Source organism: Rana temporaria, chromosome 1, assembly GCF_905171775.1.
Source record: "Rana temporaria chromosome 1, aRanTem1.1, whole genome shotgun sequence".
NCBI classification, from domain to species: Eukaryota; Metazoa; Chordata; class Amphibia; order Anura; family Ranidae; genus Rana; species Rana temporaria.
In genome coordinates, this window is record NC_053489.1 from 638,409,429 (window position 1) to 638,432,226 (window position 22,798).

Below are 22,798 nucleotides of genomic sequence, written 5' to 3' on the forward strand. Positions count from 1 at the left end.
AAGGACACTTACCTGTCCTGGGAGTCTGCAATGTCGGCACCTGAAACCGACCCGTCCATCGGCTCTGGTTGCAGGCGCCGGTGTTCTGTCGATATGTCCTCGCCGTCAAAAAGTGGCCGCGCATGCGCAGAACGCAACAGCACTCCAGCTGATTTGCTGATCAGCTGGAATGATGTCACTCTAGCGCATTGCGCACATAGTAGGAGGTTTTTTTTTCCACAGGAGATACCATTTCTCTGGCACAATTTAATGGTATGCAAACAGCGGAGGGACATATTGTGCGTCATTGTTATGCCGCAGGTTTTTCAGTGAGGCACTTTTCGACGGGGGACACATATCGATAGAACACCGGCACCATTACTAAGGGAAACAGGAAGTGATGCCTTACAACATGTCTGCTCTGCATATGCAGAGCAGACATGGACCTGCCATCCACCCGCTCCGTTTAATGTGGCCCGCGACCAGTTACCAAGTCACTTAAGTGGCCCTCACACTTCAAAAGGTTGGGCACCCCTGCCTTACAACATCCTACTGTGCATGCACGAGTCACGCTGAGCTTTTTGAATGCTCCCTTCTGTCTTCTGGGACCTGTGTGTCTCCCAGAAGTCAGTGGGGAGGGAGGGGTCAGACAATACATAGTTCACTGTACATTGTGCGCTGATCTTTCCCCGGAAGTGGGAGAAGATACCTTGATTTGACAGGTATCTGCACCCCCCTCCCCCTGAAAGTTGCCAAATGTGACCACGGAGGGGGGTGGGGGAATCCGATCAGCGGACGTTCCATTTATGGGTGGCACTCCGCTTTAAACCCACAACAGTAAAATCAGTCTGTATGTGCAGTAAAGCATGCTTGGTATACTCATTGTGGAACCTAAGGGGTTAATCCTCTGCATTGTGTAAAAAGGCTGTCTTCTCTGATCCTCCCCTTCTTGCATTGCCCCCAAAACATGTCCCGATAAGGCAGAGTTACTGGAGTCAGGCTGCACATGCTCAGTTTGGTGTGTTTGGCTAGGGAGTATTTTTTTTCTTGGGAGGGTGCATGTGATCATCGCAGGGCCAATCAACACCGTCCAGACAGAGGGTCAGGGGTCCTGCATCCTGATAGGACAGCCAGTGCAGTATGAAAACTCCTCCTACAAGCTTTAATTAGACACTGATAGAAGTCACAAGACTGCTATATACTAGCAGAATATATTTACTAAACTAATTGCATTTCCATATTCTGTGTACTGTGGGAGACCAGATATTGTGAATGCAGGCTCCTGGGTTTAGTAACACTTTAACCACTTGCCGACCTCCTCATGTAGATATACGTCAGCAGAATGGCACGGACAGGCACATGTACGTACCCGTACGTCCTCTGCTTGACGTGGGTGGGGGGTCCGATCGGGACCCCCCCCCCCCGCTACATGCGGCGGTCGGTAAGCCTCGTTTATAGCCGCCCCGTCGCGATCGCTCCCCGGAGCTGAAGAACGGGGAGAGCCGTATGTAAACACGGCTTCCCCATGCTTCACTATGGCGGCGCATCGATCGAGTGATCCCTTTTATAAGGGAGACTCGATCGATGATGTCAGTCCTACAGCCACACCCCCCTACAGTAGTAAACACACTAGGTGAACACTAAATGTTACAGCGCCCCCTGTGGTTAACTCCCAAACTGCAACTGTCATTTTGACAATAAACAATGCAATTTAAATGCATTTTTTGCTGTGAAAATGACAATGGTCCCAAAAATGTGTCAAAATTGTCCAAAGTGTCCGCCATAATGTCGCAGTCACGAAAAAAAAAACGCTGATCGCCGCCATTAGTAGTAAAAAAAATAAAAATGCAATAAAACTATCCCCTATTTTGTAAAAGCTATAAATTTTGCGCAAACCAACTGATAAACGATTATTGCGATTTTTTTTACCAAAAATAGGTAGAAGAATACGTATCGGCCTAAACTGAGGGAAATTTTTTTTTTATATATGTTTTTGGGGGATATTTATTACAGCAAAAAGTAAAAAATATTGCATTTTTTTCAAAATTGTCGCTCTATTTTTGTTTATAGCGCAAAAAATAAAAACCGCAGAGGTGATCAAATACCACCAAAAGAAAGCTCTATTTGTGGGGAAAAAAGAACGCCAATTTTGTTTGGGAGCCACGTCGCACGACCGCGCAATTGTCTGTTAAAGCGACGCAGTCCCGAACTGTAAAAACCCCTTGGGTCTTTAGGCAGCATATTGGTCCGGGGCTTAAGTGGTTAAAGTGGAGATCAACTCCAGTTTCTGTGTTCCCAATGTCCCCCCCAATATACTTTTATTTATTTTTTGTTACTAAATACCTGTTTTTTTTATATCTTTGTGCAGTACTTCCTGTCTCGCTGCCCTGGGCAATGACGTCATTAGGTGATTCCCATTGACTCCTGGGATATTGGTGCCATCTATCCCAAGAGTCGTTGGGAAGCCTAATGTTATCTTGCAGTGTTTGAATACGACATGACAACCTGCAGTCAACTGCGCCGCACCGGGTCCTCAGTGCGCCGGCGTGAGATCAGGAGGTGCATGCTGGGTAGCCAGCTGCACCTGATCTGGAAATGTAAAAGAGCAGGCTTCAGGCGCCCACAACCAAGATGGCCCCTGCCTGCTTCTGAGATCATGTAAGAGATTACTAATTTATAAATAACTAGCATGAAGACATTTAGTATGCAAACATTAATGTGCATACACTGAAAAAAATTGATTAGGGGGATTGGAATTTCTCGTTATTTTAACAAGCTGAAGTTAAAAGCTGATTGGCTACCATGCAGAGCTGCACCAGATTAGTAGCTAGATTCAGGATGGCGGGCGCATAGTTGCGGCAGCGTAGCGTATGGCATTTACACTACGCCGCCGTAAAGTTAGCGAGGCAAGTACATGATTCACAAAGTACTTGCCTGCTAAGTTACGGCAGCGTAGCGTAAATCGGGCGGGCGTAAGGGCGGCCAATTCAAATTCGGCTGAGGGGGCGTGTTTTATGTTAATGGGGCTTGACCTGACGTGATTGACGTATTTTACGAATGGCGCATGCGCCGTCCGTGTACATATCCCAGTGTGCATTGCGGCAAAGTACGCCGCACGGTCCTATTGATTTCGACGTGGACGTAAATGACGTAAAACCCTATTCACGGACGACTTACGCAAACGACGTAAAATTTTCAAATTTCGACGCGGGAACGACGGCCATACATTACTATTCCATCTATTTGATGGAATAACTTTAGGCCTGAAAGTGCGTTACGTAAACGGCGTATCTTTACTGCGTCGGGCAAGCGTACGTTTGTGAATCGGCGTATCTACTCATTTACATATTCTAGGCCGACCGCAATGGAAGCGCCACCTAGCGGTCAGCCTAAAAATTACACTTTAGGATACGACGGTGTAAGACACTTACGCCGCTCGTATCTGAGCTTAATTTAAGTGTATCTGGTTACCAGAATACGCTTAAATTTGCGTCGGCGCAGATTCTGACTTAGGCTGGTGTATCTACTGATACGCCAGCCTAAGTCTTTCTGAATCTAGCTATAGGACTCTTCAGATTTAGGCCCCATTCACACTTGTGCTACTTGTCATGAGACTTTGGATCCTAAAGTCGCATGACAAGTCGCACCCCATATTTTGCAATGAGTACCGTTCTCCACTCCTGTGACTTGTTTTCAGCAGACAGCGGGGCTGAAGCCCACTGTCGGCTAATATCACAGAGCCGATTCAGGCTTGGGCAAGATCATGACAATAAAGTCTGGATCTGCCCACCTGCCTGGACCCCTCATGTCCCGACTCAGCCTCTCAGCAAGGCCGCTCCCACCCCCTCTACAGTCCAACGCTCCAGTGAGCATGCGCGTGCGTGGGGGGGGGGGGACAGAGCAGGCAGCCGATGACTGACAATCACCAGTTCTCTGCTCAGGGAGCCATTAGAACCGAGCGATCAGGAGTGTTTGATCGCTAGGTTCTCAGTGTTAGAGCCAGCAGGGGGACAGATGCAGCATTGGACTGATGCTGCGTCCACCTAGGTACGTAGGATTCTGCAATAAAACAAAAAGCCATGCTTCTCTTTTAAAGTGGTTGTAAACCCTATAATAAGGCGTACCTGTAGCTACCCAGGATATCTCCTAAACCTGCACGGCTTAGGAGATATCCCCTGTCCCCTGCATGTGCCAATGTCATTGGCACATGCGCACTGAGGCAAACTGAAGCAATGGCACCTATGTGCTAGAGGTCGACCGATATGGGTTTTTCTCTGGCCGATGCCGATATTAAGAAATCGGGCCGGCCGATGGGCGATATATGATGCCGATTTTTGCGGCCGATATTTTAGGCCGTTTTTTTAAATTTTTTTGGTTGCACTGGCTCGTGGCACTGGATGCCACCAATTGGCACTGGAAGATTGCACTAGCAGAAGGCACTGATTGGCAGGTGGCACTTATTGGCACTGGCAGGTTGCACTGGATGGCACTGAAAGATGGTACTAGCAGATGGCACTGATTGGCAGGTGGCACTAATTGAGACTGGCAGGTGGCACTGATTGGCAGATGGCACTGGCAGATGGCACCGATTGGCAGGTGGCACTAACAGGTGACACTGGCAAGTGGCACTGGTTGGCACTGACTGGCAGGTGGCACTAATTGGCACTGGATGGCAATAGTTAGCACTGGCAGATGGCACTGGTTGGCATTGGCAGGTGGCACTGATGGCTTTAGTTGGCACTGGCAGGTGGCACTGGATGGAAGGTGGCACTGGTATTGGCACTGGATGGTGGCACTGGATGATGGCACTGGTATTGGCACTGGATGGAAGGTGGCACTAATTGGCACTGGCAGGTGGCACTGGTATTGGCACTGGATAGAAGGTGGCACTAATTGGCACTGGCAGGTGGCACTGGTATTGGCACTGGATAGAAGGTGGCACTAATTGGCACTGGATGATGGCACTGGTATTGGCACTGGATAGAAGGTGGCACTAATTGGCACTGGATGGTGGCACTGGTATTGGCACTGGCAGGTGGCATTGGCAGATGGCACTGGACGGCAAGTGGCACTATTTGGCACTGGTGCAAAAAAAAATAGTGTCACCACCCTCAGTACAGACCCCCTCTCCCTCCAGTATAGACACCCAGCCCCCTCCTCAGTACAGACCCCCCCCCCCCCGTAGTACAGACACCAGAGAGCGGTGTCTGTCCCACGAGCGCAGGCCCTTCCTCCTCTGTGGGTGTACCAAGATGGCCGCAGCTCCAGAGCTAGGCCGAAGCCGTGGCCTTTCCTGATGCTGTGACTGCGGCGGCAATCCTTGGTCGACCTCTACTATGTGCTGTTGCTTCAGTCCGTGTGCCGTTACCGACGGCTCCCATGCGCATGCGTGGGAGTGACGTCATCGCGGCTTAGGCCACTCACAGCGCCGGAGCCACGATAACCAGAAGTAAGCCCCAGGAGAGATGTCGGCGGCCAGAGGGGGAGACGAGGATGGCTGCGGGGGCTTTGATCTGAGGTAAGTAATACATAAAGAGCAAGTATGCTAGCTTTACTATTCTAACACACCAAGGTGTGTTAGAATAGTGATCATGTTGGAATACTGCCCTGCGGCCCAGTCTCTGAAGGGAGTGGATCATGCTCTGCTTCAGTATGTCACAGTACATGTTGGCATTCATGGTTCCCTCAATGAACTGAATATTAATTTGCTAATGTCACACAACTGGGTGGGCTCGGGGCGCATTGCTCTGCGCCCCAAGCCCACCCTTTATGAAGCCAATTAGAGTCTCCAGCTCTAATCACATGTTTCTAAAAAAAAAACACATTGGAATCAATGAGTCCGGCGCCCTGCATATAGATTAGGGAATGTAGTGTCCCTGGTAGGTAGGTCGGTGGGTCAGGATAAATATTAATGGCCGGGTGGGGAGGAGAGGGTTAAGCCCTGTCCCCGGTAGGTCGGTATGAATATTAATGGTCTGGTGGGGAGGAGAGGGTTAAGCACTGTACCCGGTAGGTAGGTCGGTGGGTTGGGATAAATATTAATGGTCAGTTGGGATGGAGAGGGTTAAGCCTGTCTCCAGTATGTAGGTCGGTATGAAAATTAATGGTCTGGTGGGAGAGGTACCTGGTAGGTAGGTTGGGATAAATATTAATGGTCGGGCAGGGAGGAGAGGGTTATGCCCTGTATCCGGTAGGTAGGTCGGTGGGTCGGGATGAATATTAATGGTTGAGCGGGGAAGAGGGGGGTCAGGATGAATATTAATGGCCGGGTGGGGAGGAGAGGGTTAAGCCTGTCCCCGGTAGGTAGGTAGGTCGGTGGTTCAAGATGAATATTAATGGTCGGGCAGAGAGGAGAGGGTTAAGCCTGTCCCTGGTAGGTAGGTTGGTGGTCAGTGGTTCAGGCTAAATATTAATGGTTGTATGTGGAGGAGAGGGTTAAGCCTGTCCCTGGTAGGTCGGTATGGATATTAATAGACGGGGAGGAGAGGGTTACGCCGGTAGGTAGGTCGGGATGAATATTAATAGACGGGGAGGAGAGGGTTACGCCGGTAGGTAGGTCAGGATGAATATTAATAGACGGGGAGGAGAGGGTTACGCCGGTAGGTAGGTCGGGATGAATATTAATGGACGGGGAGGAAAGGGTTACGCCGGTAGGTAGGTCGGTATGGATATTATTAGACGGGGAGGAGAGGGTTATGCCGGTAGGTCGGTATGGATATTAATGGCCGGGGAGGAGAGGGTTACGCCGGTAGGTAAGTCAGAATGAATATTAATGGACGGGGAGGAGAGGGTTACGCCGGTAGGTAGGTCGGGATGAATATTAATGGACGGGGAGGAGAGGGTTACGCCGGTAGGTAGGTCGGGATGAATATTAATGGACGGGGAGGAGAGGGTTACGCCGGTAGGTAGGTCGGGATGAATATTAATGGCCGGGGAGGAGAGGGTTACGCCGGTAGGTCGGGATGAATATTAATGGCCAGGAGGAGAGGGTTACGCCGGTAGGTAGGTCGATATGGATATTATTAGACGGGGAGGAGAGGGTTACGCCGGTAGGTAGGTCGATATGGATATTATTAGACGGGGAGGAGAGGGTTACGCCGGTAGGTAGGTCGGGATGAATATTAATGGCCGGGGAGGAGAGGGTTAAGCCTGTCCCCGGTAGGTCGGTATGGATATTATTAGACGGGGAGGAGAGGGTTACGCCGGTAGGTAGGTCGGGATGGACATTATTAGACGGGGAGGAGAGGGTTACGCCGGTAGGTAGGTCGGTATGGATATTATTAGACGGGGAGGAGAGGGTTATGCCGGTAGGTAGGTCGGGATGGACATTATTAGACGGGGAGGAGAGGGTTACGCCGGTAGGTAGCTCGGTATGGATATTATTAGACGGGGAGGAGAGGGTTACGCCGGTAGGTAGCTCGGTAAAGATATTATTAGACGGGGAGGAGAGGGTTACGCCGGTAGGTAGGTCGGTATGGATATTATTAGACGGGGAGGAGAGGGTTACACCGGTAGGTCGGTATGGATATTATTAGACGGGGAGGAGAGGGTTACGCCGGTAGGTAGGTCGGTATGGATATTATTAGACGGGGAGGAGAGGGTTACGCCGGTAGGTAGGTCGGTATGGATATTATTAGACGGGGAGGAGAGGGTTACGCCGGTAGGTAGGTCGGGATGAATATTAATAGACGGGGAGGAGAGGGTTACGCCGGTAGGTAAGTCGGTATGGATATTATTAGACGGGGAGGAGAGGGTTACGCCGGTAGGTCGGTATGGATATTATTAGACGGGGAGGAGAGGGTTACGCCGGTAGGTAGCTCGGTATGGATATTATTAGACGGGGAGGAGAGGGTTACACCGGTAGGTAGCTCGGTATGGATATTATTAGACGGGGAGGAGAGGGTTACGCCGGTAGGTAGGTCGGTATGGATATTATTAGACGGGGAGGAGAGGGTTATGCCGGTAGGTAGGTCGGGATGAATATTAATGGCCGGGGAGGAGAGGGTTAAGCCTGTCCCCGGTAGGTCGGTATGGATATTATTAGACGGGGAGGAGAGGGTTACGCCGGTAGGTAGGTCGGGATGGACATTATTAGACGGGGAGGAGAGGGTTACGCCGGTAGGTAGGTCGGGATGGACATTATTAGACGGGGAGGAGAGGGTTACGCCGGTAGGTAGGTCGGTATGGATATTATTAGACGGGGAGGAGAGGGTTATGCCGGTAGGTAGGTCGGGATGGACATTATTAGACGGGGAGGAGAGGGTTACGCCGGTAGGTAGCTCGGTATGGATATTATTAGACGGGGAGGAGAGGGTTATGCCGGTAGGTAGGTCGGGATGGACATTATTAGACGGGGAGGAGAGGGTTACGCCGGTAGGTAGCTCGGTATGGATATTATTAGACGGGGAGGAGAGGGTTACGCCGGTAGGTAGCTCGGTATGGATATTATTAGACGGGGAGGAGAGGGTTACGCCGGTAGGTAGCTCGGTATGGATATTATTAGACGGGGAGGAGAGGGTTACGCCGGTAGGTAGGTCGGGATGAATATTAATGGACAGGGAGGAGAGGGTTACGCCGGTAGGTAGCTCGGTATGGATATTATTAGACGGGGAGGAGAGGGTTACGCCGGTAGGTCGGTATGGCTATTATTAGACGGGGAGGAGAGGGTTACACCGGTAGGTCGGTATGGATATTATTAGACGGGGAGGAGAGGGTTACGCCGGTAGGTAGGTCGGTATGGATATTATTAGACGGGGAGGAGAGGGTTACGCCGGTAGGTAGGTCGGTATGGATATTATTAGACGGGGAGGAGAGGGTTACGCCGGTAGGTAGGTCGGGATGAATATTAATAGACGGGGAGGAGAGGGTTACGCCGGTAGGTAAGTCGGTATGGATATTATTAGACGGGGAGGAGAGGGTTACGCCGGTAGGTCGGTATGGATATTATTAGACGGGGAGGAGAGGGTTACGCCGGTAGGTAGGTCGGTATGGATATTATTAGACGGGGAGGAGAGGGTTACGCCGGTAGGTAGGTCGGTATGGATATTATTAGATGGGGAGGAGAGGGTTACGCCGGTAGGTAGCTCGGTATGGATATTATTAGACGGGGAGGAGAGGGTTACGCCGGTAGGTAGCTCGGTATGGATATTATTAGACGGGGAGGAGAGGGTTACGCCGGTAGGTAGGTCGGTATGGATATTATTAGACGGGGAGGAGAGGGTTACGCCGGTAGGTAGGTCGGTATGGATATTATTAGACGGGGAGGAGAGGGTTACGCCGGTAGGTAGCTCGGTATGGATATTATTAGACGGGGAGGAGAGGGTTACGCCGGTAGGTAGCTCGGTAAAGATATTATTAGACGGGGAGGAGAGGGTTACGCCGGTAGGTAGGTCGGTATGGATATTATTAGACGGGGAGGAGAGGGTTACGCGGGTAGGTAGGTCGGTATGGATATTATTAGACGGGGAGGAGAGGGTTACGCCGGTAGGTAGGTCGGTATGGATATTATTAGACGGGGAGGAGAGGGTTACGCCGGTAGGTCGGTATGGATATTATTAGATGGGGAGGAGAGGGTTACGCCGGTAGGTAGCTCGGTATGGATATTATTAGACGGGGAGGAGAGGGTTACGCCGGTAGGTAGGTCGGTATGGATATTATTAGACGGGGAGGAGAGGGTTACGCCGGTAGGTAGCTCGGTATGGATATTATTAGACGGGGAGGAGAGGGTTACGCCGGTAGGTAGGTCGGGATGGATATTATTAGACGGGGAGGAGAGGGTTAAGCCTGTCCCGGTAGGTCGGTATGGATATTATTAGACGGGGAGGAGAGGGTTACGCCGGTAGGTCGGTATGGATATTATTAGACGGGGAGGAGAGGGTTACGCCGGTAGGTAGCTCGGTATGGATATTATTAGACGGGGAGGAGAGGGTTACGCCGGTAGGTCGGTATGGATATTATTAGACGGGGAGGAGAGGGTTACGCCGGTAGGTCGGGATGAATATTAATGGTCGGGGAGGAGAGGGTTAAGCCTGTCCCCGGTAGGTCGGGATGAATATTAATGGACAGGGAGGAGAGGGTTACGCCGGTAGGTAGCTCGGTATGGATATTATTAGACGGGGAGGAGAGGGTTACGCCGGTAGGTCGGTATGGATATTATTAGACGGGGAGGAGAGGGTTACGCCGGTAGGTCGGGATGAATATTAATGGTCGGGGAGGAGAGGGTTAAGCCTGTCCCCGGTAGGTCGGGATGAATATTAATGGACAGGGAGGAGAGGGTTACGCCGGTAGGTAGCTCGGTATGGATATTATTAGACGGGGAGGAGAGGGTTACGCCGGTAGGTCGGTATGGATATTATTAGACGGGGAGGAGAGGGTTACGCCGGTAGGTAGCTCGGTAAAGATATTATTAGACGGGGAGGAGAGGGTTACGCCGGTAGGTCGGGATGAATATTAATGGTCGGGCGGAGGACGTCACACTGACGCGGCTTCCGGGCTTCTTAATGGGGCGCTGCGGTAGTATCACCGGCATAAGGAGGAGAGGAGGGGGTGAGAGCGGACAGCACAGCCCCTTCTCAGTACAAAGCACTCCCGATCCCTACGGTGACCCCCTCCCTCCGTCTCTCTCCTTCTCCTCACTCTCCCCCCAGTAACATGACAAGCCGTGCCCGGTGACCGGTGTCCACAGCCCCGTGTATATAGTCTCTCGGAGTGTATTATAGCTGCAGGCTCTATGGGGGATTACGGCTTCGGGTTGCTGCAGACAGCCGCCGCCGCCACCGGCGGAGGGAGCGGAGGAGGAGGTGCCGGCGGCTTGTTCGGCTCCGGCGGGGGAACGTACCGGAGCAGCCCGCAGTACCAGGCGGGGGGGAGCAGCCCGCAGTACCCGGCGGGGGGGAGCAGCCCGCAGTACCCGGCGGGGGGGAGCGGCCTGTTCCTCCCGGGATACCCGCCGGTCATGCCGGACGAGCTGTTGCTGGGGGTGACCGGAGGAAAGCACATTCGGAAGGAGTTGAGCCCCGGGGAGGGCGCTCCGTACAGCAGGGAGGAGCTGCACCATCCGGGGGAGGTTAGTCACCCCAAGGCGGAGGAGCTCGGTGTAGACTCGGCTCCCGACAACAAGCTACTACTCCCGGCCTCGCCGTCCTCCTCCTCCTCCTCCTCCTGCTCGTCCTCCTCCAGCTCCGGTGAGGAGGGGCCCCCACCCGCCGGGGACCCCCATGCTTCTCCCCCTTCCCTGCCTCACAAGTCCAAGCTACAGATGGAGGCGCAGGGCGGACATCTCCTCCTAGGGAGCTCGTTCCCCGGACCGGCCGAGCACAGCCCCGGATCTTCTCCTTCCCTGCCGGGATTCGGGACCCCCTGGTCGGTACAGACCTCGTCCCCCCCTCCGCCACAGCCGCTGGCACAACCGGCGCCCCACCCTGCCAACCTCAATGCCCTGCACAGCCCGGAGCCTGACAGCTTCTACCCCCAAATCCCTTCCTCCATCAACCCGGCCTTCTTCCACAGCTTCTCCCCGGTGTCTGCCAACCCCTGCCCTGGCATCAATGTGCCCGGATTCCAGAGCCCCTTCTCTGCCCAGATCAACATCAGCCAACAGCAGCAGAGCCGGAGATCCCCGGTCAGCCCGCAACTCAACCCGCAACACCACCAGGCTGCTGCCTACCTACAGCAGAGGAACAACTACAACCACCACCAGGTAGGTGCCCACCCGTGCCATCTCATGCCCCTTCCCTTCTAATGACCGGTTGGTTGGCTGCTCTCATATCCAGTCCTATGTCGGTGCATTGGGGTGTACAGGGCTTTATTGGTACAGCTGGCATAGAGTGACATTGGGAGGGTGGCATTGTTTGCCTCTTTCCATTTTGGATGAGGTCTGGGTGTCACCATGTAATGGATGGTCATCTTTGATCTGATCACCGAATATCCAGTCCTATGTCAGTGCATTGGGTTGTACGGGGCTTCATTGGCATAGAGTGGCATTGGGAGGATGGCATTGTTTGCCTCTTTCCATTTTGTCTTCAATATTTTGGATAAGGTCTGGGTGTCACCATGTAATGGCTGGTCATCTTTGATCTGATCGCCGAATATCCAGTCCTATGTCTGTGTACTGGTTTATTCAGGGTTTCGTTGGCACAGCTGGCCTAGAGTGGCATTGGGAGGGTCACACTGTTTGCCTCTTTTTCTATTTTGTCTTCAATATTTTGGATGAGGTCTGGGTGTCGCCATGTAATGGCTGGTCATCTTTGGTCTGATCACCGAATATCCAGTCCTATGTCAGTGCATTGGGTTGTACGGGGGCTTCATTGGCATAGAGTGGCATTGGGAGGATGGCATTGTTTGCCTTTTTCCATTTTGTCTTCAATATATTGGATGAGGTCTGGGCGTCTCCATGTGATCTTTGATCTGATCACCGAATATCCAGTCCTATGTCCGTGTTGGGTTATACAGGGCTTCATTGGCATAGGATGCCATTGGAAGGTTGGCATTTGTTGCCTCCTTTCATAATTTTTTTAACCCTTCAGTATTTTAGAAGAGGCCTGGGTGTCCCCCTGTAATGACCAGCTGGTTGGCTTGTCTTTGATCACCTAATATCCAGTCCTATGTCCGTCCATTGGGTTATACAGGGCTTCATTGGCATAGGATGCCATTGGAAGGTTGGCATTTGTTGCCTCCTTTCATGAGTCTTTTAACCCTTCAGTATTTTAGAAGAGGCCTGGGTGTCCCCCCTGTAATGACCAGCTGGTTGGCTTGTCTTTGATCACCTAATATCCAGTCCTATGTCCGTGCATTGGGTTATACAGGGCTTCATTGGCATAGGATGCCATTGGAAGGTTGGCATTTGTTGCCTCCTTTCATGAGTCTTTTAACCCTTCAGTATTTTAGAAGAGGCCTGGGTGTCCCCCTGTAATGACCAGCTGGTTGGCTTGTCTTTGATCACCTAATATCCAGTCCTATGTCCGTCCATTGGGTTATACAGGGTTTCATTGGCATAGGATACCATTGGGAGGTTGGCATTTGTTGCCTCTTTCCTTCAGTATTTTAGAAAAGGCCCGGGTGTCCCCCTTTAATGACCGGTTGGTTTTTCTTTGATCTGATCACCTAATATCCAGTCCTATGTCCGTGCTTTTGGTTATACAGGGCTTCATTGGCATAGGGTGCCTTCGGGAGATTGGCATTTTTTTCTTTTAATCCTTTAGTATTTTAGAAGGGGCTGCCATCCTGTAATGACAAGGCTTGTCTTTGATGCAAGCACCTAATAGCTAGTCCTGTTACGCTGTCATTGGGTTGTACAGGGTTCTGTTGGCACAGGATGCCATTTTTTTTTTAACCCTTCCTTATTTTGTATTGGAGTCTGGGTGTAGTGACCAATCGGTTGGCTTCTCTTTGATCTGAGCACATATCTAGTCCTAGTTCATTGCTTTGGGTTGCACAGGATGCCATTGGGAGGTTGGAATTTTTTGCAAGCTTATTTGCCTATTTCAACGCTTGAATATTTTGGAAGAGGCCTGGGTGCCACCTTATAATGACCAATTGGTTGGCTTGTCTGTGATCTGAGCACCTTAATATCCAGTCCCATTAGTCATTGCACTGGGTTGTATAGGTCTTGGTTGGCATAGAGTGACCTTGTGAGGTTGCCTGTCCATTTTTTTTTTTTTTTGTCTTTTAACCCTTCCATGTTTTGTAAGAGGCTCAGTGACACCGATTGGTTGGCTTGTCTTTGTGAGCACCTAACCTTCAGTCCCATTAGAGTCATTGGGTTGTACAGGGCTTTATTGGCACAGCTGGCATAGGGTAGCCTTGTGAGGTTGCCCGTTTCCATTTCTCTTTTGTCTTTTTTAACCCTTCCATCTTTTATAAGGCTCCCGGTCATCCCGGTCTGGGTGTCACCTTGTTGTGGCCAATTCATTGTATTGTCTTTTGTGAGCACCAGATATCCAGGTCTATTATACTGTCATTGCATTGGTTGTACAGGGCTTTATATTGGCACCGTTGACATAGGGTGGCATTGTAAGGATGCCTGTTTACGTTCTCCTTACAATACCATCTTTCAAGATGTATCTCCCCTTTTGTCTTTTAACCCTTCCATATTTTGTAGGAGGCCTAGCTGTCACCTCGCAGCGATCGCATTGATTGTCCCATCTTTGCTGTCATTCCATTGCCTTGTACTGCCTTTGCTGACATCTTTTGCTAGCTCTTTGCCCGTTTTCCCTTTTTTTTTTTTTTTTTTGTCTTTTAACCCTTCAACATTTTGGAAGGTCTGGGTGTCGCTTTGTAATGACCTATGCTTGGCTTGTCTTTGATGTGACCACCTAATATCCAGTCCCATTACACTGTCGCTGCATTGGGTAGTACAGGTTGGCACAGCTGGCATTGCTAGTTTCCATTTTTTTTTCTTTTAACCCTTCCATATTTTGTAAGAGGCCCAGTGATACCGGTCTGGGTGTCAGTTATGGTCTTGTCATTGATGTGAGCACCTAATATCCAGCCCCATTACTCCGTCATTGCATTGTCTTGTACAGATCTTGATTGGCATAGGGTGGCATTGTAAGGTGGATTATTATTTTTTTTTTTTGGCTAGCCTTTTGCCTGTTTCCATTCTTCTGCCAAAACCATCTTTTAAGATTTATCTCGCTTTTGTCTTCTTTGTGGAAGGCCTAGCTGTCACCTTGCGGTGATCACGTTGATTGTCCTATCCTTGCTGTCAGTTCCTAATATCCATTCTCATTACACGGTCATTGCATTGGCTTGTATAGGTCTTTGCTGGCATAGGGAGGCAGAGCGGTTGCAATTATTATTTTTTTTTTTCTAGCCCATTCTCTGGCAAAAACCGTCTTTTATGATGTCTCTCCCTTTTATATTTTAACCCTTCCAAATGTTATAAGTGGGCCAGTGACACCATTTTTGGTTGTCACCTTGTGATTGGCACATTGGTTGTCCTGCCCTTGCTGTGAGCATCTAACATCCAGTCCCATTTTCTGCTAGCTCCTTGCCTTTCCATTAGTCATTGCACTGGCTTGTAAAGGGGTTCATTGGCACAGCTTGGCATAAGGAGGTTTCTAGCTCTTTGTGACAAAACCATTTAAACAATTTCTTGTTTCATGTGGCATCACCCCCCTTTGTTTCAATGCCTCTTAACCCCTTCGTAGTTCACAGGGCCTAGTGATATTGGCCTGGTTGTCATCTTGTGTTGATCGCATTGTCTGGTCTTTGCTGTGAGCATCTAATATCACATTGCTAGCTCTTTGCTTGTGCCATTAAAATCATTGCATTGGGTTTGACAGGTCTTCATTGGTATTGTAAGTTTATTTATCTTTGCCTATCTTGATTATGACAAACGCATACAAACAAGTCCATATTTCATGTTGTATCTCTTTTTTTTGTTTCTATATCTTTTTAACTCTTCCGTATTTCTAGTCTATTGACATCGGTCTGACATCAGTAATGATCTTGTCTATGATGTGGGCACCTAAAATCTGGTCCCATCACGCTGTCATTGGCTTAGGTACTCCTATAGCGCTGTCAATTTGTGCATTCACATCAGTCCCTTTTATTGTAGATTGGAATCGGGGTTGGCATAGCAAGGTTGCCATTTTTTTGCCTGTTTTCATTATGCTGACTAAACCCTCTTTCATGGTGCATGTCCTTGGTCTTTTAACCCTTCCATATTTTGTAAGAGGCCTAGTGACAGCGGTCTGGTTGTCACCTTGTGGCGATCACATCCATTGTCTTGCCTTTGCTGTGAGCATCCAATATACAGTCTTATTTCTTGCTAGCTTTTTTTCCTGCCTCCATTACGCAGTCATTGCATTGGGCTGTAAGGATTTTATTGGCACAGCTGGAATCGGGTGGCATTGTAAGGTTGCCGATTTTTCCATTTGTCTTTTTAACCCTTTTTTGTATTTTGCAAGAGGCCTAGTGACATCGCTCTGGGTGTCACCTTGTAATGACCATGTCTTTGATGTGAGCATCTAATATCCAGTCCTATTACACTGGCATGTACAGGTCTTTATTGGCATAACTGGCATAGGTTGCATTGTGAGGTTGCTGGCTTATTTCCAGATTCTATTATTATGACAAAACCATTTAAACAATTCTATATTTCGTTTTGCAGCTCCCTTTTTTGTTTCAATGTTTTTAATCCTTCCATAGTTCACAGGAGGCCTAGTGACATTGGTCTGGGTGTCACCTTGTAAGGATCACATTGATCGTCTTGTCTTTGATGTGAGCACCTAATATCCGGTTTCATTACGCTTGTACAGGTCGTCATTGGCATAGGGTGACATTGTGAGGGTTCTTTGCTAGCTCTCAGCCCGTTTCCATTATTTTGATGCCATTTGTCATTATGTATCTGTCTTTTAACCCTTACATATGTCCTGAGAGGCCATTTTTTTTTTTTTTTTTTCATTATTCTGACAAAACCATCTTTCATGATGTATCTTCCTTTTTGTCTTTTTATCCTTTCATGTGTAAAAGGCCTAGTGACACTGCTCTGGTTGTCGCCATGTAGTGATCACATTGTCAAATTGTCTTTGCTGTAAGCGTCTAATCTAGTCCCATTTATTTATTATTTTTTTTCCCCTCTTTGCCGGTGCATTGCCACGAAATGAGATTTGCCATCAAATGAGATGGTCCGCCTCCATCACATCCTATTGGCTCACTCATGTCACGTGACATATTTAAACGTCAAGTATCGACGCAAACATCAGTCTCAGCTAGGCTATCATAGGGAGAGGATCTCCTCTCCCTGTGATAGCTGAAGCTGCACGGAGCTGGTGCACGGAGCTCGCTGTCATGCCTCCTCGCGAGCGCGATAGATCCACAGCGCTATCGGGATCCCAATGCCCGATAGCGCTGTCAGCGTGCCTCCCGCCAGCGCTAACTACACCCCGCGCCCGCAGCTCTACTCCCCGTCCCCCGTTAAGGCTCAGGGAACGGGGAACAGAAAGTACAGCATCGGGTGCAGGTAAAGTAGTAGTGCGCAGGCGCAGCACTACGCAAATAGCGTAGGGTGTTCTAAAGTATTTTCTAATCTGTGAAAAGTGCTATACGCATGCGCGAGTCTACGCTATTAGCGTAGACCAGCTCCGTGCAGCTTCAGCTATCACAGGGAGAGGAGATCCTCTCCCTATGATAGCCTAGCTGAGACTGATGTTTGCGTCGATACTTGACGTTTAAATATGTCACGTGACAGGAGTGAGCCAATAGGATGTGATGGAGGCGGACCATCTCATCCGATGGCAAATCTCATTTCGTGGCAATGCACCGGTTTCCATTTTTCTGACAACCATTTCATCGTTCATGGTGCATCTTTGTTTCTATGTCATTTATCCCTTCCATATTTCACAAAGGACCCAGTGACACTGGTCTGGGTGTCACCTTGTAATGCTCACATTGATTGTGTGGTCCTTGCTGTGAACGTCGAATATACAGTCCTATTACACAATCATTGCATTGGATTTGCGCAGGTCTTCATTTCATTGGCGTAGGGCAGTGATGGCGAACCTTGGCACCCCAGATGTTTTGGAACTACATTTCCCATGATGCTCATGCACTCTGCAGTGTAGTTGAGCATCATGGGAAATTTAGTTCCAAAACATCTGGAGTGCCAAGGTTCGCCATCACTGGCATAGGGCGACATTGTGAGGGTTGTCGGTTTGCTAGGTCTAACAAAAATGCAAACATTTCCCTTTCGTGGTGCATCTCCATTTGTTTCTACGTCTTTCAACCCTTCCATAATTTGCAAGAGGCCTAGTGACATCCGTCTGGGTGTCACCTTGTAGCGGCCATGTCATTTGTCTTTGCTGTTAACGCCTAATATCCAATCTATTGACACAATCTTTTAATTGGGTTTTGTACAGGTCTTCATTTCATTGGGATAGGGTGGCCTTGGGAGCTTTGCTATTTTTGTTGGCTGTTTGCGTGATTTTGTCCGAATAATGGGAACGGGCAAACAATTCGGTCTTGTTTCGAAGTCTTTTACCCCTTCCATATTTCTCGCGGCCTGGTGACACCGGTCTGCCTGATTACATGAATTTTGAGGTCTTTGCTATGAGTTCCTATTACACTGTCATTGAATTGCGATGTACAGATCCTAGTTTCATTGGCATTGCGGGCATAGGGCGGGTTTTTTCCTTTTTTTATTTTTATTTTTTGGCATTATTTGTAAAAAAAAAAAAAAATGGAAATGGACAACATTCTAATGGTTCATTTCCCATTATTTTATTTTTTTCCCTTCCATGTTTCACAAGAGGCCTAGTGACTCCAGTCTAGAGCTGCACAATTAATCATTAAAACGCGATCTAGATTCAACCCCCCCCCCCCCCCAACGATCTCCAGTGCAGAGTTTGCAGATTATTTCATATACCGTGTTTCCCAGAAAATAAGACCTACCCCGAAAATAAGACCTGCGTTATTTTGCAGGAGGGCTGCAATATAAGCCCTACCCCGAAAATAAGCCCTAGTTTAAAATGTTTGTAACCTCCTATAATCCACTCTATTACAGTAGTATATAATGTACAATGTGTGTGTTTCTGTAATATAATTGCGGGGAAGAAAGCTCCGGCGGGTCAGGGAAGCGCTGAACGAAGGTATTTGGCACAATTATATTACAGAAACACACACATTGTACATTATATACTACTATAATAGAGTGGATTAAAGGGTTTTACAAGCATTTTAACTTTGTTTACACTGTCAGGCAGGCAGGGAGAGAGAGGGTGAGAAAAGACAGCACATTACATGGTAAGACCTACCCCGAAAATAAGCCCTACTGTGTCTTTTGTTGCCAAGATTAATATAAGACCCGGGCTTATTTTCGGGGTAACAAGTGGATAGACTTATCAGCTGTCGAAAGAAAATATCCGGGCAGTCTGCCAAGTTTTTTAACAGGAAACATTGTAACTAATGCTTCCTTCATAGATCAAAGGGATAAGCTTCTGTGTGTATAAAGAAAAAAGTTTTTAACATGAAACGTAACTACCTTCTTGGATCAAACTTCTGTGTGTAAATGCAGGAAGTTTAACCACTTAGGCCCTTTCACGCAGTCAGACCGTTCAGGTCCGCCTGTCAGTTTTGTTGGCGGACCTGAACGGCCACTCAATGCAATCCTATGGAGCGTCGGATGTCAGCGGAGACATGTCCGCTGACATCCGTCCCGCTATGCCAAAATCAGACGGATGGCGATACGTCCCCTTCTGTCCATGGAGGATTGGATGAGATCTGATGAAAACGGACATGCTGTCCGTTTTCATCAGATCTCTCCATAGGAGACAGCGGCGCTGCACAAGCCCCTCCCCGTTCAGTAAGCAGAGAGGGACTTGTCGTCTGACAGCTCAGCGGAGAGAGCTCCCGCTGAGCTCGCGGACTCCGTAGCTACCGTGTGAAAGAGGCCTTAAAGTCTAAATCTTTTTCTGACACTTGTTTCTTAAGTTAAAATCAATATTTTTTGCTAGGAAATAACTTGGAACCCCCAAATATATAATATCAGAGGCCCTAGGGAATAAAATTGCAATTGCTGCAATATTTTGTCACACTGTATTTGCCCAATGGTCTTTCAAATGCATTTTTTGGGGAAAAAATGCACTTCAATGAATAAAAAAAAAAAAAAAAAACAGTAAAGTTAGCCCTATCTATTTTTTGTTTTAATGTTAAAGATGATGTTAAAGATGATGTTAGGCCGTGAGGATAGTGATCTATCTTCTAAGCAGCAAAATCGTGATTTTAACCAGAATCGTGCAGCTCTACTCCGGTCTGGGTGTCCCCTTTTAGTGATCACATTTGATTGTGTTGCGCTCCTATGATCCAGTCATTGCATTGGGATGTATGTGTCTATACATTTTATTGGCGTAGTGTGGTGGTATGAGGTTGCTGTTTTTGCTGGCCTGTTGCATGGGTTTTCCAAAATTGGGAACAAGAAAAACATTCCATCTTTGTTTCTATGTTTTTAACCGATTCAGCGCCCTTTAGCAGAATGCCTAGTGAGTGATCTGGATGCCACCTTGTAGCAGTCACATTGTGCGTCTGTCAATTCTCCCGAGTGTTATCTGGACATTGACATCCAATGTTGAGCAGCACTGAAGAGTACACTTTAATTAGCAGGTTCTTATCGCCTACTGGAAATAATGCTGTTAAGTTGACCATTAATTGACTTCCGTTAAATCAGGGCTGGACAAACTCTTATGGAAACCAGGAGCCAGCAGGTTTTTCTTTAAGAGCCAGCTTCAATAATTGAAGAAAAAAGATGGCACCAGCTGTAGTTTGGCAATCTGGCTCCTGAGATTTGTCGAGTGGTTCTATATGTATGAGGTTTTAAAGCACTGGATCCTATGCTGGCTTAGATGGACTAAATCCGCGTACACACAAATGTTCGATGGGACCTTGTTGTCGGAAATTCCGACCGTGTGTAGGCTCCATCAGACATTTGCTGTCGGAATTTCAGACAACAGAAATTTGAGAGCTGGTTCTCAAATTTTCCGACAACAAAAGTTGTTGGAAATTCCGATCGTGTGTGTGACCAATTCCGACGCACAAAATTCCATGCGTGCTCTAAATCAAGTACGAGATGGAAGCGATCGGTCTGGTAAAACTAGCGTTCGTAATGGAGATGGCACATTTGTCACCCTGTAACGGAGGGAAAAGCACGAGGCTGAAAAGAGCGAATCGTCTTTCACCAAACTTCTACTAAACACTAAAAACTTCCCTTTAATGGTGCCGTCGTACGTCACCGCGTTCTTGGCGTTTGGAATTTCCGACATTTGTGCGACAGTGTGTATGCAAGACAAGTTTGAGCCAAAATCCACGGTTTTGTCGGAACTTCTGATCGTCTGTACGCGGCATTAGAGTATGTACCGTATTTATCGCGGTATAACGCGCTCCTGCGTATACCGCGCACCCCTAATGTTGCCCCGAATCCTGTGGGAAAAAAAAGGTTTTTTTTTTTTGTACTTACAGTTTTGGTGTCTTGCGCGGCATCCATCGGCAGCCTCGTCGGGTCCGGCGTCCGTCTGCGGCTTTGGGTGTCCTCTTCGTCGGGTCCGGCGTCCTTCTGCGGCTTCGGGTGTCCTCTTCGTCGGGTCCGTCTGCGGCTTCGGGTGTCCTCTTCGTCGGGTCCGGCGTCCTCCCCGCTCATTTCCCGCGCCGAGTTTGAATACTGCGCCGACATATACCGAGCGCAGTGCACTCGTGTATTGTCGGGCAGGCTCGGCAACTCTCGCGCTGACGTCCTGTACGTCCAGGATGTGAGCGCGGAAGGAGCCGAGACTGCCCGACTATACCCGAGTGTATTGCGCTCGGTATATGTCGGCGCAGTATTCAAACTCGGCGCGGGAAAGCGGGTATCAGCGTATACCGCGCACCCACGATTTTGCCCTGATTTTCAGGGCAAAAAAGTGCGCGGTATACGCCGATAAATACGGTATCTACTATTGGCATAAGAAATATGAGGTGGTATTTATGTAGTTCGTTTGGTGGTTGCTGATTGGTTGCCTACATCTGACCATAAAAGACTTTAACTTGCAGGAGAGATAAACGTTGCCCTGTTTGATGTCTGGTAGGTCTTCTTTTCCCTTCAATGCAGGCGTTGGCTCTAGATCTGCTTTACTGATAACGGGTACAGCAAGACTGATCCCATATATTGATTTTGTGTTTGTGAGGCCACCTCTGTACCCTTGTCATAGCTTTCAGATGCCCTTTGTAAAAGAAGTGGTTGCGCATAAGATGGTGTAACAATGGCTCTGTGCGAGATTGGATCTTCAGCAGTCTGCGTATGTGGCTCGGGAATTCCACTTATCTGATTAAATAAAAATGACTCTGGGTTTCTCATATCACAAGGCTTTCGGTTTTAAAACGCATTTCTTTTCCTCCCTCCTCCAACGCTGATCTTTTGCATGTTGTGTTTTGTTTGCTCTCGGGGTATATGCCATCTATTAGAAGACCTCCGTCAATGAATGCACCATAGCTTCTATTTTGTTTATGGAAATGCCGTCCATAGTAAACAGAATGCGTGTTTGGTTTGTTCAGGATGTGGCGTTAGCTGCTGGGTTTCTACATAACTAATGCGGAACGCTGTATGGTAAACAGGAATATTTACATTGCCATCTATGTGAGATGATTTATGAAAACTGCAGTATAGCGATGAAGGCCTGGCCCAGATCCACCAGTCATGTGACCCGTGCCATACAAATGTGGAAACTGCAAGAACATTTTTGCATTTTTCTTTTTTTTTTTTTTTTATTCAGTAAACAATGGGCCTATAGCAGCCTTCCTTGGCCTTTTATTTACCCTAGAGTAGCAGTCGCCAACCAGTGGTCCGTGACCATGAGAATTTTGGTGGTCCCCAGTCAGGGCCGATCCGCCCTATAGGCTCACTATGCAAGCCGCTTAGGGCCCCACAAAGCTGCGAAGGGCCCCTCAAATTACTAGAGGCCCCGTCTGGTGAGAAGCCATTTTCGGCCCCTCATCCCGCTTCTCAACTTGCTGGCTGCATGGGAGAAGAGGTAAAAGGTCAGCACCCCCCCGCTTCTCACTTTAATGTAAGATGTCATTTCCGACAGCAGAACACCCCCTCCCCCCGCTTCTCAACTTTAAAGCGGAGGTTCACCCAAAAATCCACTTTTTGACACGGCAGGCGCAGGTGCCGTAAACGCCCGAGTGTCACTTCGGGTATTTTCGGAAGGCGTGACGCGCCTTGGAGTTGATTGACAGCTGCTAAAGCGCGTCACGCCTTCCGAAAATACCCGAAGTGACACTCGGGCGTTTACGGTGCCTGCCGTGTAGAGCTGACTGCGCAGGCGCCGTAAACACCCAAGTGTCACTTCGG

The 22,798-nt window shown here is 48.8% G+C and overlaps 1 protein-coding gene across 8 annotated transcripts in view; it reads left to right on the forward strand.

Moving 5' to 3' along the window:
• The first annotated feature begins 10,473 nt into the window (after positions 1-10,473).
• CPEB2 (cytoplasmic polyadenylation element binding protein 2) overlaps positions 10,474-22,798 on the forward strand; it is a 155,025-nt gene continuing 142,700 nt past the window's right edge. For 4 of the 8 annotated variants that reach the window (XM_040335445.1, XM_040335447.1, XM_040335446.1 and 1 more), the window contains exon 1: positions 10,474-11,677. In XM_040335445.1, coding sequence (XP_040191379.1) covers positions 10,709-11,677 — 969 coding nt within the window. In that variant the 5' untranslated portion in view covers positions 10,474-10,708. The remainder of the gene's footprint in view (positions 11,678-22,798) is intronic. The other 4 variants (XM_040335439.1, XM_040335441.1, XM_040335440.1 and 1 more) reach the window with 1 other exon arrangement.